A 19,846-nucleotide genomic window follows, 5' to 3' on the forward strand; every position below is an offset into this window, starting at 1 on the left:
ATGCCCTTGCAGCTTTGTCGAGGAATTCATGGCTTTCTTTCGCAACGAACATTTGCTATCCGCGTCAGTGGTAAACCCACAGGCCGCTTCATTTCTAATCGGATGTACCGCAGGGCTCAATTCTAGCCCCAGTTCTATTTGACATTGCATTCATTCCTCTGATACACAGTCTCTCCACCCTTCCTTATGTTCAGGTTCTCGCATATGCAGACGATATCTCTCGCTGGTCCACAAATCGCTCAGCTCAGGTGCACCAAGACTCCCTGCAAAATGCCGTCAATATTCTTCACAACTTTCTTGCCGACACTGGCCTCTCCCTCAACCTCTCCAAATCCTGCTATGTCCATGAGGGCAATAAAGCTGGCCGCCGTACTTTCAAAGCCACTCCGTTCGTGCTCACTATTGACAATGCCCCACTTCCCGAGGTGGAACATACCAATGTTTTAGGCCTGCACGTTCATGCTTCAGGCAAGGGCACGGCTTGGTTGTCAGCACTGCGCAAGAGTGCTATAAACACACTTGGTCTCATCCGCAGGATAGCCAATCGCTCTGGAGGTGCCCGTTCAGATACAGCTCGTCGACTTGTTCGTACTGTCTTTGGTGCAGGCAGGGGTATATTATTTTTATTTCCTTTTTGGTTGCCCCAACCTAACAAATGTCTTTCAATCTCGGCTCCTATACCAGGCTCAGTTCCAACAACTTACTAAACGACAGTGGTCCACACTTGAAGCACTCAACCACGAAGCCATGTGAGTCATTACTGGCCTACCCCGAGCAACTCTTATTTGTCTGCTGCAGGAGTATGCGCAGCTCGAAACACTGGAAGATTTAATTACCCAGAGAAAAACCAATCTTTCTTTGGAGCTGCAAAGCGATATTAAATGCCATAGCAGCTTTCAAGCTCGCACAGTTCCACAACATTGCACCTGACATGATATCTCGTGTGACTGGCATTCCACAAACTCCACCTGCCTCTTTGCCACCAGATCCACTTCTGGCACATCTATCATATTCAGCCTCTTTCAGGCAGCGTACACGTGCTCTTATTCCCCCGTGTACCTACCCCCTTCCCCCCAACCTATCACGGGTGGAGGAGGTCTCTCTGCGTGTCGGAGTGGCCCTTACGCCTGCAGTTCGCAACCAGGGGCAAAGTGACGAGATTCCTGCGCCGCAAAAATGCCCTCACTGCGAAGCACATGCTTCTGACACCAATGTCCAGGAACTTCACTGGTGCGCGCTCGAGTTCTTCAAGAGGCAGGCCTGTCTGCAAACAATGGCTCTAGTTTGAACGTGTGGGTAACGAAAAACATTTGCACCCGAAGCTTATGTGACTTTTTACACGCAACCGGGCATCATGCGTTTCTGTAACGTATTCTATCATTCGTGACTAACACCACGTTTTATGCCGCGCGGCACACTAAGCGTAACAAACAAATAAATAAAACTGAGAGGAGGTAATTTCAATATAACACAAGACCAAAGACCGAATGACGCGTATGTCACCACGCCCTTTAAGGTGCCAAATAGGGAACTTATATTTTGAGAACCTGACTGGCTATCGGCGTCCCGACGACGGAAGCAACTTGTACGCGCTCTTCTGCACTGCTGTCGCCTGCCACTGCTGGGCGCCTTCTGTGAATGATGAGGCTCTTCCCGGGAATGCAGTAGTCGTCGTGCGCCAGACGAGAATTATTAGAAAACGATACACGAATACAACTGCGGGAACTAATAATTCACCACGGCACACATTCACGCCCACACGATTTCGTAGCTATTAAAAGAAAAAAATTGCGAGGACATTTTGACAATGTTACCCATGAGGCAATATTGAGGAACTTATCGGACATAGGACCAGGGGGTAGAACCTTCAGGTACATCAGATCGTTTCTGGAGGATGGGACTGCGGAGATTGTAGTCGGAGAAATGAAATTGGATCCCTTCCCATTGGGGGTCAGGGGGACACCGCAAGGGTCACTATGTGCCGCCACCACCTTCAAAGGTGAAAGTGGGGGGAGTACCGGTCGCTGAGGTCCAAACGATCAGGTTCCTGAATTTGTATCTGCAGACTAACAGGAAGAATAGGTTGGTTTATGGGGTTTAACGTCCCAAAGCGACTAAGGCTATGAGAGACGCAGTGAAGTTCGCGGTGCTGTAGTTTGTTTGCTGCATCCGGTCGCTTTATGGGAATGCCCATTAAGTCCTTTTTCTTGGGCCCTCCGCACAACCGCACAGAAAGGGGTCAGTCAACCCGGCGGGAGAAGAGGGGGCGCCGAATGGCGGGGGATTACAGGAGACGTCAAACTCCCCTCATGGACTGAGTCGTTAGGCGGCATCCTGTGTGTACGGCGAGGCTGACCCGCGCCACAGTGCGTGGCTCTTTGTACTATGTCTGCAGCGGCATGCTTTGACATATTGTCACGCTAGCTGCAGGCATGAGGAGCGACGACGAGAAACAGATGAGTTGAAATGGCGTTCCTCGAACTTGGCGGCAACCGGACGTTGGGAAAGCGAGTGTTCGCGAAGCTCGCAGCGGGAAAGCATGATTATCCGAAATCGTGATGGTGGAAAGTGTGCATATGTGTACAGTGTCGCGATGAGTTACCTTCTTTCCCCAATCATTCACTGGTTGTGTTATTCTTTCCCCAATTGCTGATTGGTGGTATTTTCCTTTCCCCAATAAGTTATTGGGTGGATGTTTGTATAGTACTTGATTGGTTATTCTCCCACCGAAGGCGGGGACATAGGATTTAAAACCCGCTGCTTCGGCAGGACCGAGGGCTGGTTTCGTCACCTAGAACTGCGAGCCAGTCAAGTGTAAATATGTTTTCTCCTTGCTTGTATCCTCCTTTGTGCTTTTAATTGTTATAAAAGTTTAACCTCTCCAGAAGTGTCCTCTTGCAATGTGATTGAGCAAAACGAATCTGCAAGACGTCAAGAATCCTTCAATCATCATTATTAACTAAATTTCCCTCTACGAGATCAAGAGGGGAATCCAACTGGCGCAGTCGCGACAGGATTTGCTACGTCTTCCTGCTCGAGGTATCTGACGGAGGGGCGGAGGATCAAGTCGGTGGACAAGCTGCAGAGCGGTACGTCCTAAAGGAGGAACGTCAGCGTCATAGAGCGACGTTGAAAGCTTCATGAGACTGCTGGTTAATGTCAACGGGACGTAGGAGGCTCAAGTCAGCGAGAAGCTGAAGGAGCCAGGCGACCGACGTGTCGTGGAGGTGCCAAATCCGTGAGCTGCGGAAGGAACCAGGCGTCCGCGTTGAGGTTCAAGAGAAGAACCAGGCGACCAGCAAGTCAAACGAGGCAGGACAAGTCAGCGAGCTGCTGTGAGAGCCGGGGCTCAATTCAACTCATCCGCATCAAGGAGCCCGCTGTCGTCACTCAGGGCGACGAGATTGCCGTGGCAGAGGAAAGTAACCTGCGAGGTAGGAGACCTTTCTGCTTCCTCCGAATTCACCATGTCGGTGTAGTGTTTTCGTGCTATAAAAGATAGCACGGAAAAGGGAGATGGCTGCCGTGCGGTACGATCGGGAGGGCATGATGCGATGTTTGGAGACTGAGCAGAAGGCAGAACAGCTGCATGAAATTGGCAAGTTGAAACTCGAAATTGAACAAGAAAAGTTAAAGCTTGCGCAGATGCAATCGAAATTAAAGCAGGGACCGAAAATTGCTAGCGCGATCCAATTTGCTGGAATTCAATGCTTTGATTGCATGAAATTTGGGCATCTAATGATTAACTGCCCGAACTCGAAGCGAGAACAAAGTGTTCCGGTTGTAAGGAGAGAGGTGTGCAAACTAGTAGCCCATGTGGAAATGCTGGTGCCTGAGAGGCTGTGTTCCCAATCGGAGATGATTGTTGAGAAGGGCAGTCAATCAGATAAGACAGAGGACCAGGCATGCGGCGATTTGCGTACCAAAGGTAAGCGTTCTAAAACCTGTGTCGCCTCAGGGACCGAAATAGCGGTTAGGCAGCAGGGCCCAATCGGGTGTGCCGTGCCAGAAGAGATGGCTGAGGGCATAGGGGCGTTGTTCGCGCCTGTGAAGCTCTGCCTGTCAGAGCAAACTGAGATAAAGCAGACCCAGGAGGCACATGAGTGCATTGTTTGTGAACAGGAGTTCAGCATTGGGCCAGAACAGGTTGACGCAAACTCTGGGGCAGCTGTAATGCTCGACGAAGAGGTAGAGCAGGCACGAATAGAGGCAACACTCTTTGCAGGCGAAGGTAAGCTGGCTGCCAAAGATGAATCGGTTAGCCAGCCGGAGCTGACACTCTGCGCAGTGGCAGTAGATGTAGATGATGGTGTAGCGAAGTTGGTAACACCTGAGACGCACTCGCTGTTAGAGCAGACAGAAAGAGAGCGGCTACATCAAGAAATTGAGAGAGCTGATTTGGAAAAGCCTTTCAAAATTCGAGACAAATATGAGACGCCGGTAGAGCTTGAGGCCAATTCGGTAGCTGCAAAAGTTTCTGCAGCAGATTGTGAGCTATCAACGAGCGATGAGGCTGCATTTGATGCCGAGAAAGGAAGGAATGCGCGTTTGTTCGCTGCAATGGTTTTCGAAGCTGATAAGGAACTGCAGGATTGGGATAATGCATCTGTCCCTGTGGGTATCAGCGTGGAGGAGACACAGTATTTTCCATTGCCAGAAGTGCGGCAGCAAGCTGGTGAAGGCAGTTGTCAGAAAGGGCGTGACGGCACGATTTTCTTTGAAGCGAACGTCTCTGGGCAGTTGTACGAAGAGCTAGGGCTACTTGAATCTCGTTGCAAAACTGCATGCGAAGTAGCCGATGAGAGGCCTGAGCGAACTGTAAAATTGAAAGAAGTGGAGAATGCAGACGCGAGGGCAGCAGCAATCTTCGTAGCCCGCGGGGAGCAGGTGAGCTCTATTGCTCCGACGGTGGCGGCAGCCTTTAGAACCGGTGTTTTCCCGGATAATTCGGAAGTTGGGTCCAGTCTTCTGGGCAAGGCTCAAAAGAAACAAGTGTTGTTTCGAGATGTAGGTGGCTAGAATTTATTTCTGCCAGTTTGGGGCACCGATCTGACATGGTGAATTCTGGAATGTGCAGATTGGTTTCCGGCCTTGTGTCTGCGGGTTGAAATATCCGCTGTGTGCGCGCATGTGTGCGTGCTGGTGTACTGACCGGACAGCCAGCGCATGTGTGCGTGTTGGTGGACTGACTGGACAGCCGGCGTACGTGTGTATGCGTGCGTATGTAGTTTTGTTGTTGGACACCGTTCCTGAACTTTTTGATGTCCCACTGACAACAAGTGTCCGTGTGACATTCTTGGTTGGGAGGAGTGAAGTTCGCGGTGCTGTAGTTTGTTTGCTGCATCCGGTCGCTTTATGGGAATGCCCATTAAGTCCTTTTTCTTGGGCCCTCCGCACAACCGCACAGAAAGGGGTCAGTCAACCCGGCGGGAGAAGAGGGGGCGCCGAATGGCGGGGGATTACAGGAGACATCAAACTCCCCTCATGGACTGAGTCGTTAGGCGGCATCCTGTGTGTACGGCGAGGCTGACCCGCGCCACAGTGCGTGGCTCTTCGTACTATGTCTGCAGCGGCATGCTTTGACATATTGTCACGCTAGCTGCAGGCATGAGGAGCGACGACGAGAAACAGATGAGTTGAAATGGCGTTCCTCGAACTTGGCGGCAACCGGACGTTGGGAAAGCGAGTGTTCGCGAAGCTCGCAGCGGGAAAGCATAATTATCCGAAATCGTGATGGTGGAAAGTGTGCATATGTGTACAGTGTCGCGATGAGTTACCTTCTTTCCCCAATCATTCACTGGTTGTGTTATTCTTTCCCCAATTGCTGATTGGTGGTATTTTCCTTTCCCCAATAAGTTAGTGGGTGGATGTTTGTATAGTACTTGATTGGTTATTCTCCCACCGAGGGCGGGGACATAGGATTTAAAACCCGCTGCTTCGGCAGGACCGAGGGCTGGTTTCGTCACCTAGAACTGCGAGCCAGTCAAGTGTAAATATGTTTTCTCCTTGCTTGTATCCTCCTTTGTGCTTTTGTTATAAAAGTTTAACCTCTCCAGAAGTGTCCTCTTGCAATGTGATTGAGCAAAACGAATCTGCAAGACGTCAAGAATCCTTCAATCATCATCATTAACTAAATTTCCCTCTACGAGATCAAGAGGGGAATCCAACTGACGCCGTAGTGGAGGGCTCCGGAAATTTCGACCACCTGGGGTTCTTTCACGTGCACTGTCATCGTACAGTACACGGGCCTCTAGAATTTCTCCTCCAAAGAAATTCAACCGCCGCGGCCGGTATCGAACCCGCGTCTTTCGGGTCAGCAGCGAGCACCATAACCACTGAGCCACCGCGGCCCTGGCAAAGGCTTAAAAATACAGTCAATGCTACCGTGCGGCTAATCAGGAGAATCGCCAATCGTAAGGGAGGTGTTAAGGAAAAGGACTTGTGTAAGCTAGTGCAGGCGTTTGTGTTCAGTAGAATAGTGTATGCGACGCCTTCTTTGAAGTTGGACGCGGCGGAAAAAGGAAAGGTGGAGGCTATGATTAGGCAGGCGTATAAAGCGGCCCTTGGGTTGCCTCACAATGTCTACCGAAAGGCTGCTGGGATTAGGGGTGCACAACACCCTAGAAGAACTACGGGAGGCGCACTTGGTGATGCAGCTCGGTAGGCTTTCAAAAACAAAAGCAGGAAGGGACATACCGGAAAGGATCGGCATATGAGTTGACGTTCCAGCCGGTGACACGAAAAATCAGATGAGGCGGGAAATGCACAAGGGCATGTACATACCTGCATCCAATACATCACGAGGGCCGCAGGAAGGCAACAGCCAAAGCTTTACATGCTAAGTACGGGAACTACAACGGGGCAGTCTATGTAGATGTCGCCGAGTATAAGGAGAAGGACGCATTTGCAATTGTGGTGGTGGACGGGCGGGGACGCTTGATCGCCTCTGGATCAGTCAAAACCCACTCCCCAGAAACTGCAGAGGAAGCGGCGATAGCAGTAGCTATAGCTAGTAGTAATGCTGACCTGATGTTCAGCGATTCAAAAACAGCCATCCGAAATTTGGCGAGGGGCAGAATATCTGTCACAGCGGCGCAATTGCTGAATCGGGCCACGGGGTGAGCGTCTACGGAGGCGGAAATTATCTCGGTACCTGCACACTCTGGGAACCCTGGGAACGAGACGGCTCACATGAATGCTCGAGGTTTCGTCAGCCGAGTAGGTGAGCCGAACGTCCCGGGAAGGTCCACGAGAGATGGGCTGGTATCCTTTCATGACATTACTAACGATTTCAGACTTCAGCGGAGGATTTACCCACCCCTGGACAAGCAATGGGTGAAGGCGCATTAATGCGTCTGGCGACGATTGCAGACTAGATGCTTCTTCAGCCCATACGTGTTGAGCAATATCTACCCGGACATTCAGCCGGAGTGAAAATGGTGTCAGGAATTGGCAACCTATGACCACATATTATGGAGCTGCAGCATAGCATCGCCACCGGCGGATATTATGCGTGATCCTTCCCTCGAGCAGTGGGAGGCCGTGTTGGCCAGCTCAGACCCGGTCGTCCAGGCCAGGGCCGTGGAAGGGGCCACGCAGGTCACCGTCAGCCATGGGTTGATGGCCATCAACACGGAATCGTCCACACATGCTCTTTGACGAAAATAAAGTTTTTTCATCCATCATTGGCAACTAAAGTGTTTAGAGGCGAAGCCGAGGACACTATGCCGTGACGACTTCTGGTGGATGTGACATCGTTCCCGTGGCTATATCGATACCCAAACTGTGCATCTTTCAGGGATATTATATGTTAATTACACTTAATTACATATCCCTCCATCCAATTTGACACAAATCCGGCGTTTTTCCGACCATTCTGTGACAATTTTCACTATGCCGTGACTACTTCCAGTGGATGGGACGTCACACCGTTCCCGTGGCTGTATCGACGTCCGCGGTATTTAGGCGCAATTTCGACATTTATGCCTATAATTAAATAATTACTCCACAGTCATCAAACTTGGCTTTTAGGTTCATTTTTTCCTCCATCTCTAGCAACCATTGGATTTCTTTTCTAGTTCTCGAGTTAAACGCGTGAGACACGCTTTATCAACGGACGACAGTATGAGCCATTGAAGGCTTTCGCTTTAATATTTTGCCATTAATGATTTTCGTTGTCATTCAGAGCAGCTTCCACAAAGACAAATCAACTGCGGTGTACTTTATTAAAACATTCCACCACATGAGAGAACAAAAAGTTGCAGGACGAGGCAGCACTTTCTAGGCGTACAGGAGAACTTCGTTGCGTCGATCTTCATTTCGCTTTGAAAAAAGATCCTTTTTTTTTCTTTCTAGGAACGAAATTTTCACACCATTCTGTCCTTGTAATGGATCGGTAGTGTACGCGGGGTCATCGGAACGCGGCTGCGGGCGCTCAAAGCAAGGCGTCTCCTATTTGGAACGCGGCCGCTCGCGAACGCGCCAAGAAGTACGGGTGTCCACCCCGCCCCGCGGTACCGATTCGCGCACGTGCTGGCACGAATGACTGTGTTTGTTTTTATTTTGTGGTGGAGAGAGTGCTCTACCTTACGGAAGCTGGAGGGCTGGCCAAGCCCTGGATGAACCAATGATGTTAAGACCACAACATGATTGGAAGCTACGGAATGTGGGCCGGGCCTTTAGGGCTTTAAAACTGGGCCCCGGAGCCGGAAGCGAGGTTCTGGGCTAAGGTGAGATGCTACGCATCTTCGGCTACGCCGAGTAGGGGCCTCCCCTAGTATTAGCCAGTTCCGCCTTTTGGTTTGTCTTTTTGCCGTTGTATCTAACGTGTATATTCTGTAAATATTTGTATATAATTCTTCAGTTGTTGCCTTTTTTTATCCCTGCATCTCAACTGATCACAAGACCGTCTCTGACGGGGCACCCCTGGTGCGAAGAAATAAGCTTCAGTCTTCGAGTTACCAACCGTCTCTGGCGGGGCACCCCTGGTGCAAAGAAGAAGAAGAACCTGTGATCTTTACTGTCCAGTAGAGATATGAAGCGTCGTTCAGTGTATCGCGTGTTTCGCTGAACGCGAAAAACCAATAGGGCTATATTTTTGCTTGGGATTTCCCGACTGTTCGATATAAGCTCTAGTTTGATATATCGGGGCTCAACCGTATACTTGGTGTATCTGCATTGGTTTGCAGAAATTCTGAGCCACTCCTTTTTGTAATGACATTAAATGAACGAAGAAAGAAATGAATGGGCTTTAAGAAGCTTCCAAGCACGCCGAGGAACGCCATTAGCAACTGTTTTTCCCGAGAATCAACCCTGTAAATCCTGTTACACGTTACATATACTGATTATTGAATTTTATGGCTGAAGACATGAAACAACAAAACAAAGCGCACGACCAAGTTCTGTCATGAAAAAAAAACCATCTCGCGAAAAGAAAATAAACCTAAAAGAAAGGAAACATGGTAGGAACCCACACATGGAAAAGAAGAAAAACCGCGAAGAGGCGAGGAGTTCAAGGCTAACAGCCATGAGAAATAATACGAAAATGAGTGTCCAAATTAGAAAAAAACAGCATTAGCCAAAAAAAAAAGGCAGTGGCTTAGCTCGGATATGCCGGGATATACGCAGCGAAAGCGAGCGCAACGACGAGGCAAGCGGTGTGACGTCATACCAGATGGCGCGGCGAGCGCGCGGCGTCCGCCAGCTGCGGCGGTTGCTAGGCAACGGCTCAAGGTCGGTCTCTGTGCCTCCTCGGAGCACCGCCACAGCGAAATCGCAGGTTCGTGGCCAATGTAGCTTTCGCTACAAAAAAAAAAAAACTGCAGGTGCATGCAGAGCGAGCAAACAGCAAGGACCCCATGCCCGTGTGGCAGGGGCAGAGCCGCGGCCCACCAAAATTGGCCATATGGTGCCCCCGACCACATGAGGCATGAAGGCAACTCACTAATGGAAGGTAGATCTACGGACCATCCGGGCTCCCATATAAACACGATGGACGGGGGGAAGGAAAGAAGAAACAGCAAACGGCATCGCGACTAATCTGGAGAGGGCAGCATAACAAAGACGGGAAGTAGTGAAGGGGTAACAGCCGGGGAGCCGCGCTGCTATGTGGGTGTTAATTACATGGAACTCCGTGTGTCGATGGGGCTGTACAACCAGGCCTGGGGTGCGGCCTGATCTCGGTGACCAGAACCAACAACGCACTTCCTCACCGGAGCAGGATTTGGCCACCCTGGTGTAGTATTTGGCCGCAACCTTCTGTGAACAAACCAATTAACCCTCGGCCCTCAGTCCGCAGCGGCTGCGGAGTACGGTGGACAGGGTTAAATGGAGAGGCCTCTGCTCTGCAGTGGGCGTAGTCAGGCTGACGAAGATGACGATGATGAGTGTTCGTGTTATAAAAGCCTCTCCATTCCATTTCTGATTTGCCTTGTCCTCCGATGGCTGCCGGCACCCTATCTCTCGGGGACCGGCTGCGTAAGCATTCCTCCTCTTGGAATCTACTCCGATGAGCATTCGTATCCCCGAGACATCAAAATCGCTAAGTCAGCCCTGTGTTGCGAACTAATACCTTCTTTTCGCTTAGTTGCCGTTTTTTCCACACGTAAACCTAACTTCTGTTATGTTGCGCTGTACTAACCGCTTATGATTTGAACATGCAGGAGGCATAGCCTCTATCAAGATTTCTTTCTGAAATGTGATTGATTTGGTTTTACGTTCCGCTCGTGCCCATTTCCTCTTCTTGACATGAGCTTGGACGTACGGAACAAAAGGAATACCTGCGGAGGTCATGCGGTATTAAAGGTGCTGGAAAATTGTCAGCGGCTGCGCAGTAGCCACTGCAAGACACCCGTACAACTCCAGGGCCGGCTTGCACGAAACAAATAAGACCGGCTTATTTCCAGTCTAATCTTAAACCAGGTCTAAGACCTTTCTCGATTTTGAGAAAAGAAAATGCGCACAGATGGTTCACTTTCTCGGTGAGTGCCTCACGTGCGCACGAACGCCGACTAAAACATTGAGTTACCGAACTTTCAGTCGGAGTTCGTGGTGTATTTGAGGTGTCCACTGACAAAATGAACCAGCTATGCGCCTTTCCTTTCTTCAAAACCGAGAGAGCTTTTAGACCGCTAATAAGATTAGACTGGTAATAAGCCGGTCTTATTTGTTTCGTGCAAGCCGGCCCAGATCCTGCGCAGTGCGCGGGTGGTGTCCTCCGGCACTGATATGCCATCATAAGGGAAACCTGGGAAAACTCTGAGATATCATGATTAGCCCAACTATGTCCACTTCAGGACAAAGGACTCTCTATTAACCTTGCCCTGTGTAGGACAGCACTCATTCTGCTTTTCTTTCTGTCTCTTAACGTTCTCATATCACTAAGGAGTACCGAGGTTGGTACCGGATACCGAGTAGCTTGCGGTAATTTCTTTGGGGCAGAGAGCGTGCTCACATGCTCTGGGACTGTAACAAAAACCTTCACGGTGCTAATTCCGGAACCCTCCCGCCGCGGTTGGCCGCTGCCTTGCGCAGCCCCAGCCTTGGGGACCAACTCTGGGCCGTCCGGCAGGCCCGCGGGGCGACGGCGAGGCACCGCCTCGACGCCCCCACGTGGGAGACCTAAGGCCCCGTCGGCGAAAGCTCTGCAGGACTATAAATAAAGTTGTTACCAACCAACCAGAGAGCGCGCTAAACTAGCAAGCAGCATGAAGAGGCCTTAGGAGAGCTTCGGCGAACCGCTGCCAAAGCTCGCCCTCGTCGCCTAGCCTCATCGAAAGAAGGTTCTTTTACAACTGTACGGCACAGCAGTAGTTTCTGCACACACAAGGCCGGTGTGACGAAGAAAGATGCGCGGAATTTCCCTGTAGATAGAAAAAAATCTAAGTCTACAACTGCAGCTGTTAAGTGCAGTAGGAGAGGCTTCCATAGGAAACGTTTAGTAAACTGCAAGCCCTGCGGCATGCGCACGATATGGCGTCAAACGACCGAGTTTATAAAATACTTTACTCCTTGGCATATCTGACACTAGCTATCAGAGCGTACTTTTCCGGAATATTACTCGATGCACCTAACATAGTGAGCACTATTAATTTCAGTGTCCTTGCACGGAAGACTCGATCATGATTACTCATTATTATTACGAATGCCATCCCATGCATGCTAAGCCATATTCCTGAGAGAGAGAGAGAAAAAAATGAACGGAAAGGCAGGGAGGTTACCCAGGCGATGTCCAGTAGGCTACCCTACTCTTGGGGAGGGGACCAAAGGGGAAAAAAGGAAAAAGAGCGGCAATGAAATGAGTTTTCCAAGTGTCCAGCGACCACTATGTCACGGGGACAGAGGGCGCGCACTGAAAACTGAAAGATTATAGACGGGAATACAACCCCGAGTCCCTTAAGAATCTCAGGAGCACTTTCACCGCTTTCCTTTGTGAGGAAGGTTGTGTCCAAGGCCCCAGAACGTTGGACTCTGTTAGAGGACGCGAGTACAAGCGGTACAGAGTAGCAGTCAGGAAACCGCGCTCTCTCTCAAAACGAGGGCAGTCACAGAGGAGGTGTCCGATCGTTTCATCACAGCCGCACTGTTCACACGCTGGAGAGTCTGCCATTGTGATGAGATTGGAATAGGCGTTTGTGAACGCCACTCCCAGCCACAGGCCGTTGCAGCAGCAGCCTTGTGGCTATTCGTGGTCTCGGAATTCTGCAGGGATAACCGTTGCGACAGCATAATTCTTCTCTAAAGCCACCGGATGTCGCTGAGGTAAACACCAAGTTCACAGCGGTTACTTCGAAACGCACATGCAGACTAAGCAACACCCTATTTGTCGACGAAGAGCGCTTACGGGCGCGCAGTAGCTCTGGAATGGCCTTTCACTGCTGGCAGCCCACTGGACGCGACGAAAGTATTCCAGGCGACCGGCTCATCCATGGCGCTGGCGGCGCTGCGAAATAAAAAGTATAAGTAGAAAGTGTCGATCATGTTGCTGCAGGAAAGTAACGCTAGAAGAACCCAGAGTGCTGTGAAGAAAGAACGACCCCAACAAACAGACGTGCTCCACCAGTCTAGTATGCATCAGACGAGGCTGGTGAAGCTGCTGGTCTGCGTCAGGAGGCCCGCATTCCACTGGTGTATAGTGACATGCAACTTTACCGTAGCAGCTTTACGTCACTCGGGTTCAACGTGGCTGGAACCTAGCTATACGAGCGAAAGCTCCGTTAAGCATGCTCTCTACTGTCTCAAATCAAATGAAAAGGTCAAGGTCAAAATCAAAGATCAGGTACCCAATGGTCACAGTTATATGATCACATGGTAATATTACCAGAGCTTGGCCATACGATCATGCAGTTAAGCTCGGTTTGACCTTATGATCAATTGAAAGTCACTGTCGATGTGCCCACTGTTTCAAATCAAATGTCAGGGTCAAAGGTCAAGGCTGGGTACTCAATGATCATAGCGCTATGATCATGTGGTCATACTAGCTAAGTTCGGTTTGACCTTGTGAGGCACTGAAAGTCATTGTTCCATCCACATCGAAACCGGAAGTTGTACCCCGACGAGTAGAGCTCTCGCTCCAAGACAAAAATTCTGGGGACGCTTAAACGGGCTCGAAAGGGACCGGATATTAAATGAAGTCGCTTCACGAATATCCGCGAGAAGGAATTTTTTTAATGTGCTTTGTAGAAGCTGAATTATCTGCACTTAAAATTTAAATTTCACTGCATTCGCGCCTTCTCTCCCCTCGTACACGCTTTAAGGTCGGTGCTACTCCGCCGGCCCCACCGCCGGAGCAGAGCTTCCTGACTCGCCGGAGATAAGCCCCTCACAGGCCGGCCGCGCCCATGGTCACGCGCGAAACTTGACCTTCGAAAGAATCTAACCAATACTGGTCTGTGAGCTGGTATATGCAGGTTTATGGATGGAGGAGTGTTGAGCATTAAAAAGTCGCCAGGAAGGGCTCGCCAACTTTCGCGCGTAATTGTGGGTTCTCTGCTGAGTGTAGACGTGCATTTGCGTCAAGTGTTCAACACAACGCAGTGAGTCAGTGACTGAGCGAGTTGATGTGCTCTCGTCGAATGGTGTTTAGAAGCCCCTTTAATCTGCGTAAGACTAATCCCGGGCTACATATCGCGCGCCATCTCTTGGCGCTATGGAGTACTACATCATGCTGACATTTCCGTCACTACTACTAGTCAAGCGGATTTCCGCTGCTCGTGCGTATAGGCTATATGCTAATTGTCGACATTAACTGGTGACCTATTACCGCACTCAACCGTAGCTCCTCCATAGTCGAGGAGTAGCGCGCCCGGATCACAACCGAAGGGGCCGCTGGACCATTTTTTTTTCTTTTCAGAGCAATTGCCTTTCTTTCTCCGGCGATGTTGTGGCTTTGACGTCACGACACTCTCGAACAATAGGAATTATCGTCACTCCGTCGGACCCGGGCTTTCCCCACAACGGGCCATCTAACGCTAAAGAGTTAAAATCCGCCCGCCTCGGCCGCTAGCTCGTCCCCGTGAAACTGTCAACTGAGCTCGCATACTGAGGTAACTTTTGTCTCGTAGTAAGTTTGACAACTGCACCTGCGTGCTTTGATCGAGCATGATGCAAGCGCGGGGATCGTCTGGGACTCCGCAGATGACACCAGGCAAAGTGGAGGAGCGGACGGGCATGAGGCACTCTATATAGACGATAGATGGCGCTACTAGGTTCCACCGCGGGCCTTCGGCACAAACCTCCTGCTGTCTGCTTTTGGCCTCTCGATCTATGCGCAGAGGATTCTGGGCATGCATCACGGAACCCGATATGCACCGTTGCAAAACTTCCTGCGATACAAAAATTCTCCGTGTGCAGTTTCAATGCAAAAAAGCTAACGGTTCAGGCGGAGGGATTTCTGAAAGCCGCTGCGGCAAAAATGCGTGTCATAGTATACACCACGTCAGCGTGCGTCAACTTTCACTTTAGCCTCAGTTTTGTAGTATCCTATATAGAGTCTTAAGGTAGATATTTGTTTCTTTAGCTAAAGCTACACTACAATAGCTAACACACATTTTGCTGTGAGCCTCCGAATAACCTTGAAACGACCTTTATCGCTGTGAGCCTCTGAATGAACTTGAAAGTTCAAACGACCATGAGGCAACTAATGGTTGCACATCAGCCTTACCACGTGTGGTCCACCTTGGTACTGCACGACTTGACATTTTACCTTGACCTCTGGCCTTTCAAGTTGTCGGTAAAGGGCTGTAATCGCGTAGTGTCACGTGATTCAATTTGCAGTTGCGGCGTTAAGGTGTGCGGTATATAAGCGGGAGCTGTGCGCTCTGCTTTGGCTAATGAACACTCGGTAACTCAGAATTAAATAACTTGTCAATTTTATATTGCGCGCTTACGATCTACTACTCTCTCTGCTCTGGACTTGACACATGCTCACCGCTAACGCAGAAAAAAAAATGGCAGTGGCTTAGCTCGGCTATGCCACGCCGCCGTGAGGCACGCGGTGTGACGTCATGTTAGATGGCGCAGTGAGCGTGCGGCGTCCGCCAGCTGCGGCAGTTGCTAGGCTACGGCTCAAGGTCGGTCTCTGTGCCTCCTCGGAGCACCGCCACAGCGAAAACGCAAGTTCGTGGCGAATGTAGCTTTCGCTACAAAAATTGCCGAAATAAGTTGGAAACGCGTTTTCTCTTCGCAACGGCAAACATAGCTCTACTGAAACTGCTAGTGTCTAGACCGCATACCAGTACCGCGTTAACACACAAAAACCGAGCAAACATTCTATGTGCACGCGCTCGCATCCCGAGCGGCTAGGTGTGCCTAACTTGCAGTGGAGTACGCAGACTGAGCGCGTACTCCGCTGCAAAGAGAGATTTTAGAACTCACACGTGCGTTCCAGCAGAGGCCGCCGCCGGACTCCATCCAACGCAGAAGGCGGCGAGGTACCACATTCAGGGAACAGCAGCTCCAGTTCTGGAAAAAGTCACAAAATTAACTTCTCCTTTTTCTGCACTGTATACAAGTGCATGCACTTGGTTAGTGATAAATTCCTGCCATTTGATTCAAACGGCCTACAGTTCCATTAATATGTATTCCTCTGTGTCTATAGCGGTGTAGTTCGTAACTCTCGAAACAAGAAGGAAATGCGCAGACATAGAGGCGGGCAGACGTGCTTTAAATACAGCAGCTATAGCGCACCACAGACTCCGACAGTGCAGTTACGTTTGCACTGACCAGTAACATCTGGAACATGTCGAACCCATCCCGTGCAGTAACCCCACGAGGCAACAAAGCTGGCTTTAGTGTGACGTCACGAAGGACGTGACGGCCCACCCTTTCTCGCCTTCGCGGCGCGCATGCGAACTTAAAGGTGCAATGAAGAGGAATCGAGCATTCTTATAAACTCCGATTTATTGCCCTGTGTGGTCGATTTCACTAATTAAATCGAATTAACGTCCGGCTCCCGCCTTTTTTTTTTTTGAATTCTCCCCGTACGGTTGGCGGAGTCGACCAACGCGTGGAGTGCCTTTCACCCAGTCCCGTGGCGGCTTGCCGCTCTGCCATCGGCGGAGTAATACGTAGTAGTCCGTAGAAGCAAATAGTCCGCGTGTATTTTTATTTCTGAAGGCTTATTTTGCGGCTATATTATCTTAAATGAAACTATTTATCAATGGAAACCTAAAAAACAAAATAAAGCGAAAACAAAGCCTCCACGGAGCAGGCTGAAAGGCACTCCGCGCGTTGGCCGACTCCGCCCACCGTACGAGGGAGAATTCAAAAAATAAAGGCGGGAGCCGGACGTTAATTCGATTTAATTAGGGAAATCGGCCACACAGGGCAATAAGTCGCCGTTTCTAAGAATTCTCGGAACGTGTAGATCGAGTTCCGGCGGCAAAAAGACGAGTTCAGATTTGTCTTCACTGCACCTTTAAAAACAATGCTCAGCATTTAGTCAGTACACACTGCGTTCATACTGTGAAGGATATCTGCGGACTGACTCACTTGTTAGCGCACACTGAAGCAGCAATGGCGGTTGCTTTACAGTGGAAAGTGTGGCGGGCGTTAAGCGATGGCATTGTGCTGCTGATTCCGCAAGCACAGCGGCTGCACCTCGGTGGAGGCTACTTCGCTACCTTGGCACTGAAACCGCCCCACCAGTACAGGGTGCTTCGCTTTTACTTTGCTCATTGCCGATTCCACGTCTTATAGAGCTATGGACGACCTGGTTATCATGGCTGTGTAGGCGCGTAGGCCTGTGCCATCTACAGTTTGTACCTATTAAGCCTCATTACGGTAACTGCCACCCTCGTAATAATATTACTAAATTCTTCTATTTTGCCACCTATATCCGGATTGATGATGAATTTCATACCTAGTTGTCGACTGTCCGCTAATCCACAAAGGCATAGAACGTGCCCACCCTAGTAGTGTATACCCCTCACCTGTCCTTGTAACCAGGCTAGGCCCTGTGACGTGCCGATTAATACCCGCTAGTTCCTCGAACAGCACTGCTCGATTAGTCTCACTAGACAAGGTTCTAACGTTAAACGTTGCCAGCTTCAGTTTCCAATGGCGGCCTGTGCGGCACCATAGATTATTGGCACCCTGCCCTGCGTGACAGATCTGACCGCCGCCTAGGTCAATTGCTCCGCAGGCGCTGGGGACTTATGTCCGGGGGTTAATTGGTCTAGTCACACAGCAGGTTGTGCTCAAGTACAACACCAGGGTGACCAAATCCTGTTCTAGTGAGGGAGTGCGTGTTCAGTTCTGGTCATCGAGATCAGGCTGCATCTCAGGCCTGATTATGAAATTCCATCATCCCGCGGAGTTCTTTTTCTATCCGGTGGAGAACTGCGCGGCACCGGCTTTAGCCAGTCCCAATCTTCTTGCCCGTGGAGAAGGACACACTACCTGTACTTTACGGCTGAGATTCCTTTTTTTTTTAAATTCGAACCCGAGGGCAGCTGACCTAAAGTATTCGTAATAAAATCGGAAACCCTGTTTCAAAGGAGGAAGTCGCATTCAATTAACGCGCAGAGCCTTGTTCGAGCGAAACAAGCTATCATCATCATCATCATCATCATCATCATCATCACCACCACCTGCCTTGGAAGAATCAAGAAGCATTTAGCTCCACTTCAGCTGAAGGCAGGAACTCTGGTTCGCAGCTACGCGCAGATAACTTTTTGAACCTCCTCGAACTTATTTGAAGAAAATTCGATTAAAAGAGCCAAATGGTGGCTGTGACGTACATAAGTATTCTAGTTCACGGGATGCGTACAAGAACTAATCGCTGCTGCGTCGTCTAAATTCCCGGGTCTCTATAGCTCACCTGCCCCAAGAGCCGGAAATGATGAAAAATTGACAAGAAACTCTCATGCCGCAGTTTTTGAATGACCCAAGTGATCCCAAGTACTCTTCTCTTAAGCTACTGAACACAGAACGACTTGCAGCTATTATCGAATGAATCGAGTTTGAGGGGAAAAAAATTAACCCAGTGACAAAAAATTTTAAATTTAACTTTTTCTAATTCTGCTGCAGGACAACATAGCCAAGCAGAGCCACAGAAAGGATTTTCAGCAAGAACAAAGCATGGACAGAGTTGTCCTCTAAGTCACTTGTGAGCCAAGAAACTTGCAACCAAACAGAAGAGGGGGAGCCGGTGCTCACTGTCCTCGTCTACCGGCAGGGCAGCCAAGTGGGGCTGGCTGTTGGGCCTAGAGGCCCACCTGCACAACAATGGGAATCGGATGAACAGGACAACACTGCCATGTGCTTCTAGTAATAAGAATCAGTTATCTAGTTAGGTTTTGTCCAACTTTTTGTTGCGACGCAACACTCCGACAGCCAAAGCGAGACCTCGGGTGGCGGCCGTGGCTATGCTAACTGTCGTGTCCGGTCGCTGTGTTGAATGCAGCGAAAGACGCACACGGTACTTTAAGACTTCGTTTATTTAAAGCCGATGAGGGTGCGACCAGCGTCGACCGAGGCAGGAGCCGAACTGGCCGCCCGAAGAAAGGAGGGAGCGGAGAAGCGTCCACGGGAGGGAGTGGCTTCCCAAAACAGGAGGAGGATGCGGGGGCGCACCATGGGGGGGGCATCTGGCGACAGCGTGCGACGAGGGGCAAGTGGTCGTTAGGAGGAGGATGCGAGTGGTCGTTAGGAGGAGGATGCGAGTGGTCGTTAGGAGACACAACACTTCCTTCCCCCTTAGAAAGTTGCCTGGTATCGTGCAGGGGGTCGGCGCTCACGCGTGGAGGCGCGCTGGCTTTGTGCGCTCGGGGGAGAAACACTTGTAGGCTGGCTGTTGTTCGCTGTGTCTCCTAGGTCTGTCCTGGGCGAAGTCTCTTCTTCCGGGAAGAGGTGCCAGGCTATGTGGGAAGATGGTGCACGTGTTCTCTCCGCTGGCGGACAGCTCTCAGACGGCGTCGTAAATCTACGCAGCTGGTTGAGATGTCGGCGTGCTACTGTGCCATGTATGTTGACGAGCCAAGAGCGCAGGCCTATGCGTCTGACAATTGTAGCTTCCTCCCAGCGTGGCTTTTTCAGAAACTGTCGGGCGAGGACGCGCTGCCCCTCATTAAGCGTGCCGCAGCGCGGAATTGCTTTTTCTTCCCGGAACGTCTCTGCCTTTGGCTCGGGGAGGATGGCTGTGAGCTGGGTTCGCATTTCACGCTCGAACATCATTTTCGAGGGGGTCTCGCCTGTTGTGCTCTGAACCGTCGTGTGCTGCTTGAAGAGAAAGCGCGCAAGGCGGCGCTGCAGCGAGCCTGTCTGATCTCTTTCAAGGGCGCGTTTTAGCTCGGCTACGTAGCGCTCGGCTTGTCCGTTTGTCGCTGGGTGGTAGGGGGCCGATGTA

General features: G+C 50.4%; 1 protein-coding gene across 30 annotated transcripts in view; it reads right to left on the reverse strand.

Annotated features, from left to right (window-relative positions):
• The window catches only part of LOC149347898 (uncharacterized), a 483,015-nt gene that overhangs the window by 64,342 nt on the left and 398,827 nt on the right, over positions 1-19,846 (reverse strand). For 24 of the 30 annotated variants that reach the window (XM_089587641.1, XM_089587631.1, XM_089587632.1 and 21 more), the window contains 2 exons: positions 15,874-15,960; positions 11,130-12,940 (listed from right to left, as the gene is read on the reverse strand). In XM_089587641.1, coding sequence (XP_089443767.1) covers positions 12,870-12,940; positions 15,874-15,960 — 158 coding nt within the window. In that variant the 3' untranslated portion in view covers positions 11,130-12,869. Of the gene's footprint in view, positions 1-11,129; positions 12,941-15,873; positions 15,964-18,657; positions 18,717-19,846 lie in introns of those variants that run through there. The other 6 variants (XR_016292691.1, XM_089587618.1, XM_089587634.1 and 3 more) reach the window with 4 other exon arrangements.

Source organism: Amblyomma mixtum, chromosome 4 (genome assembly GCF_055824585.1).
Source record: "Amblyomma mixtum isolate Tamu chromosome 4, ASM5582458v1, whole genome shotgun sequence".
NCBI classification, from domain to species: domain Eukaryota; kingdom Metazoa; phylum Arthropoda; class Arachnida; order Ixodida; family Ixodidae; genus Amblyomma; species Amblyomma mixtum.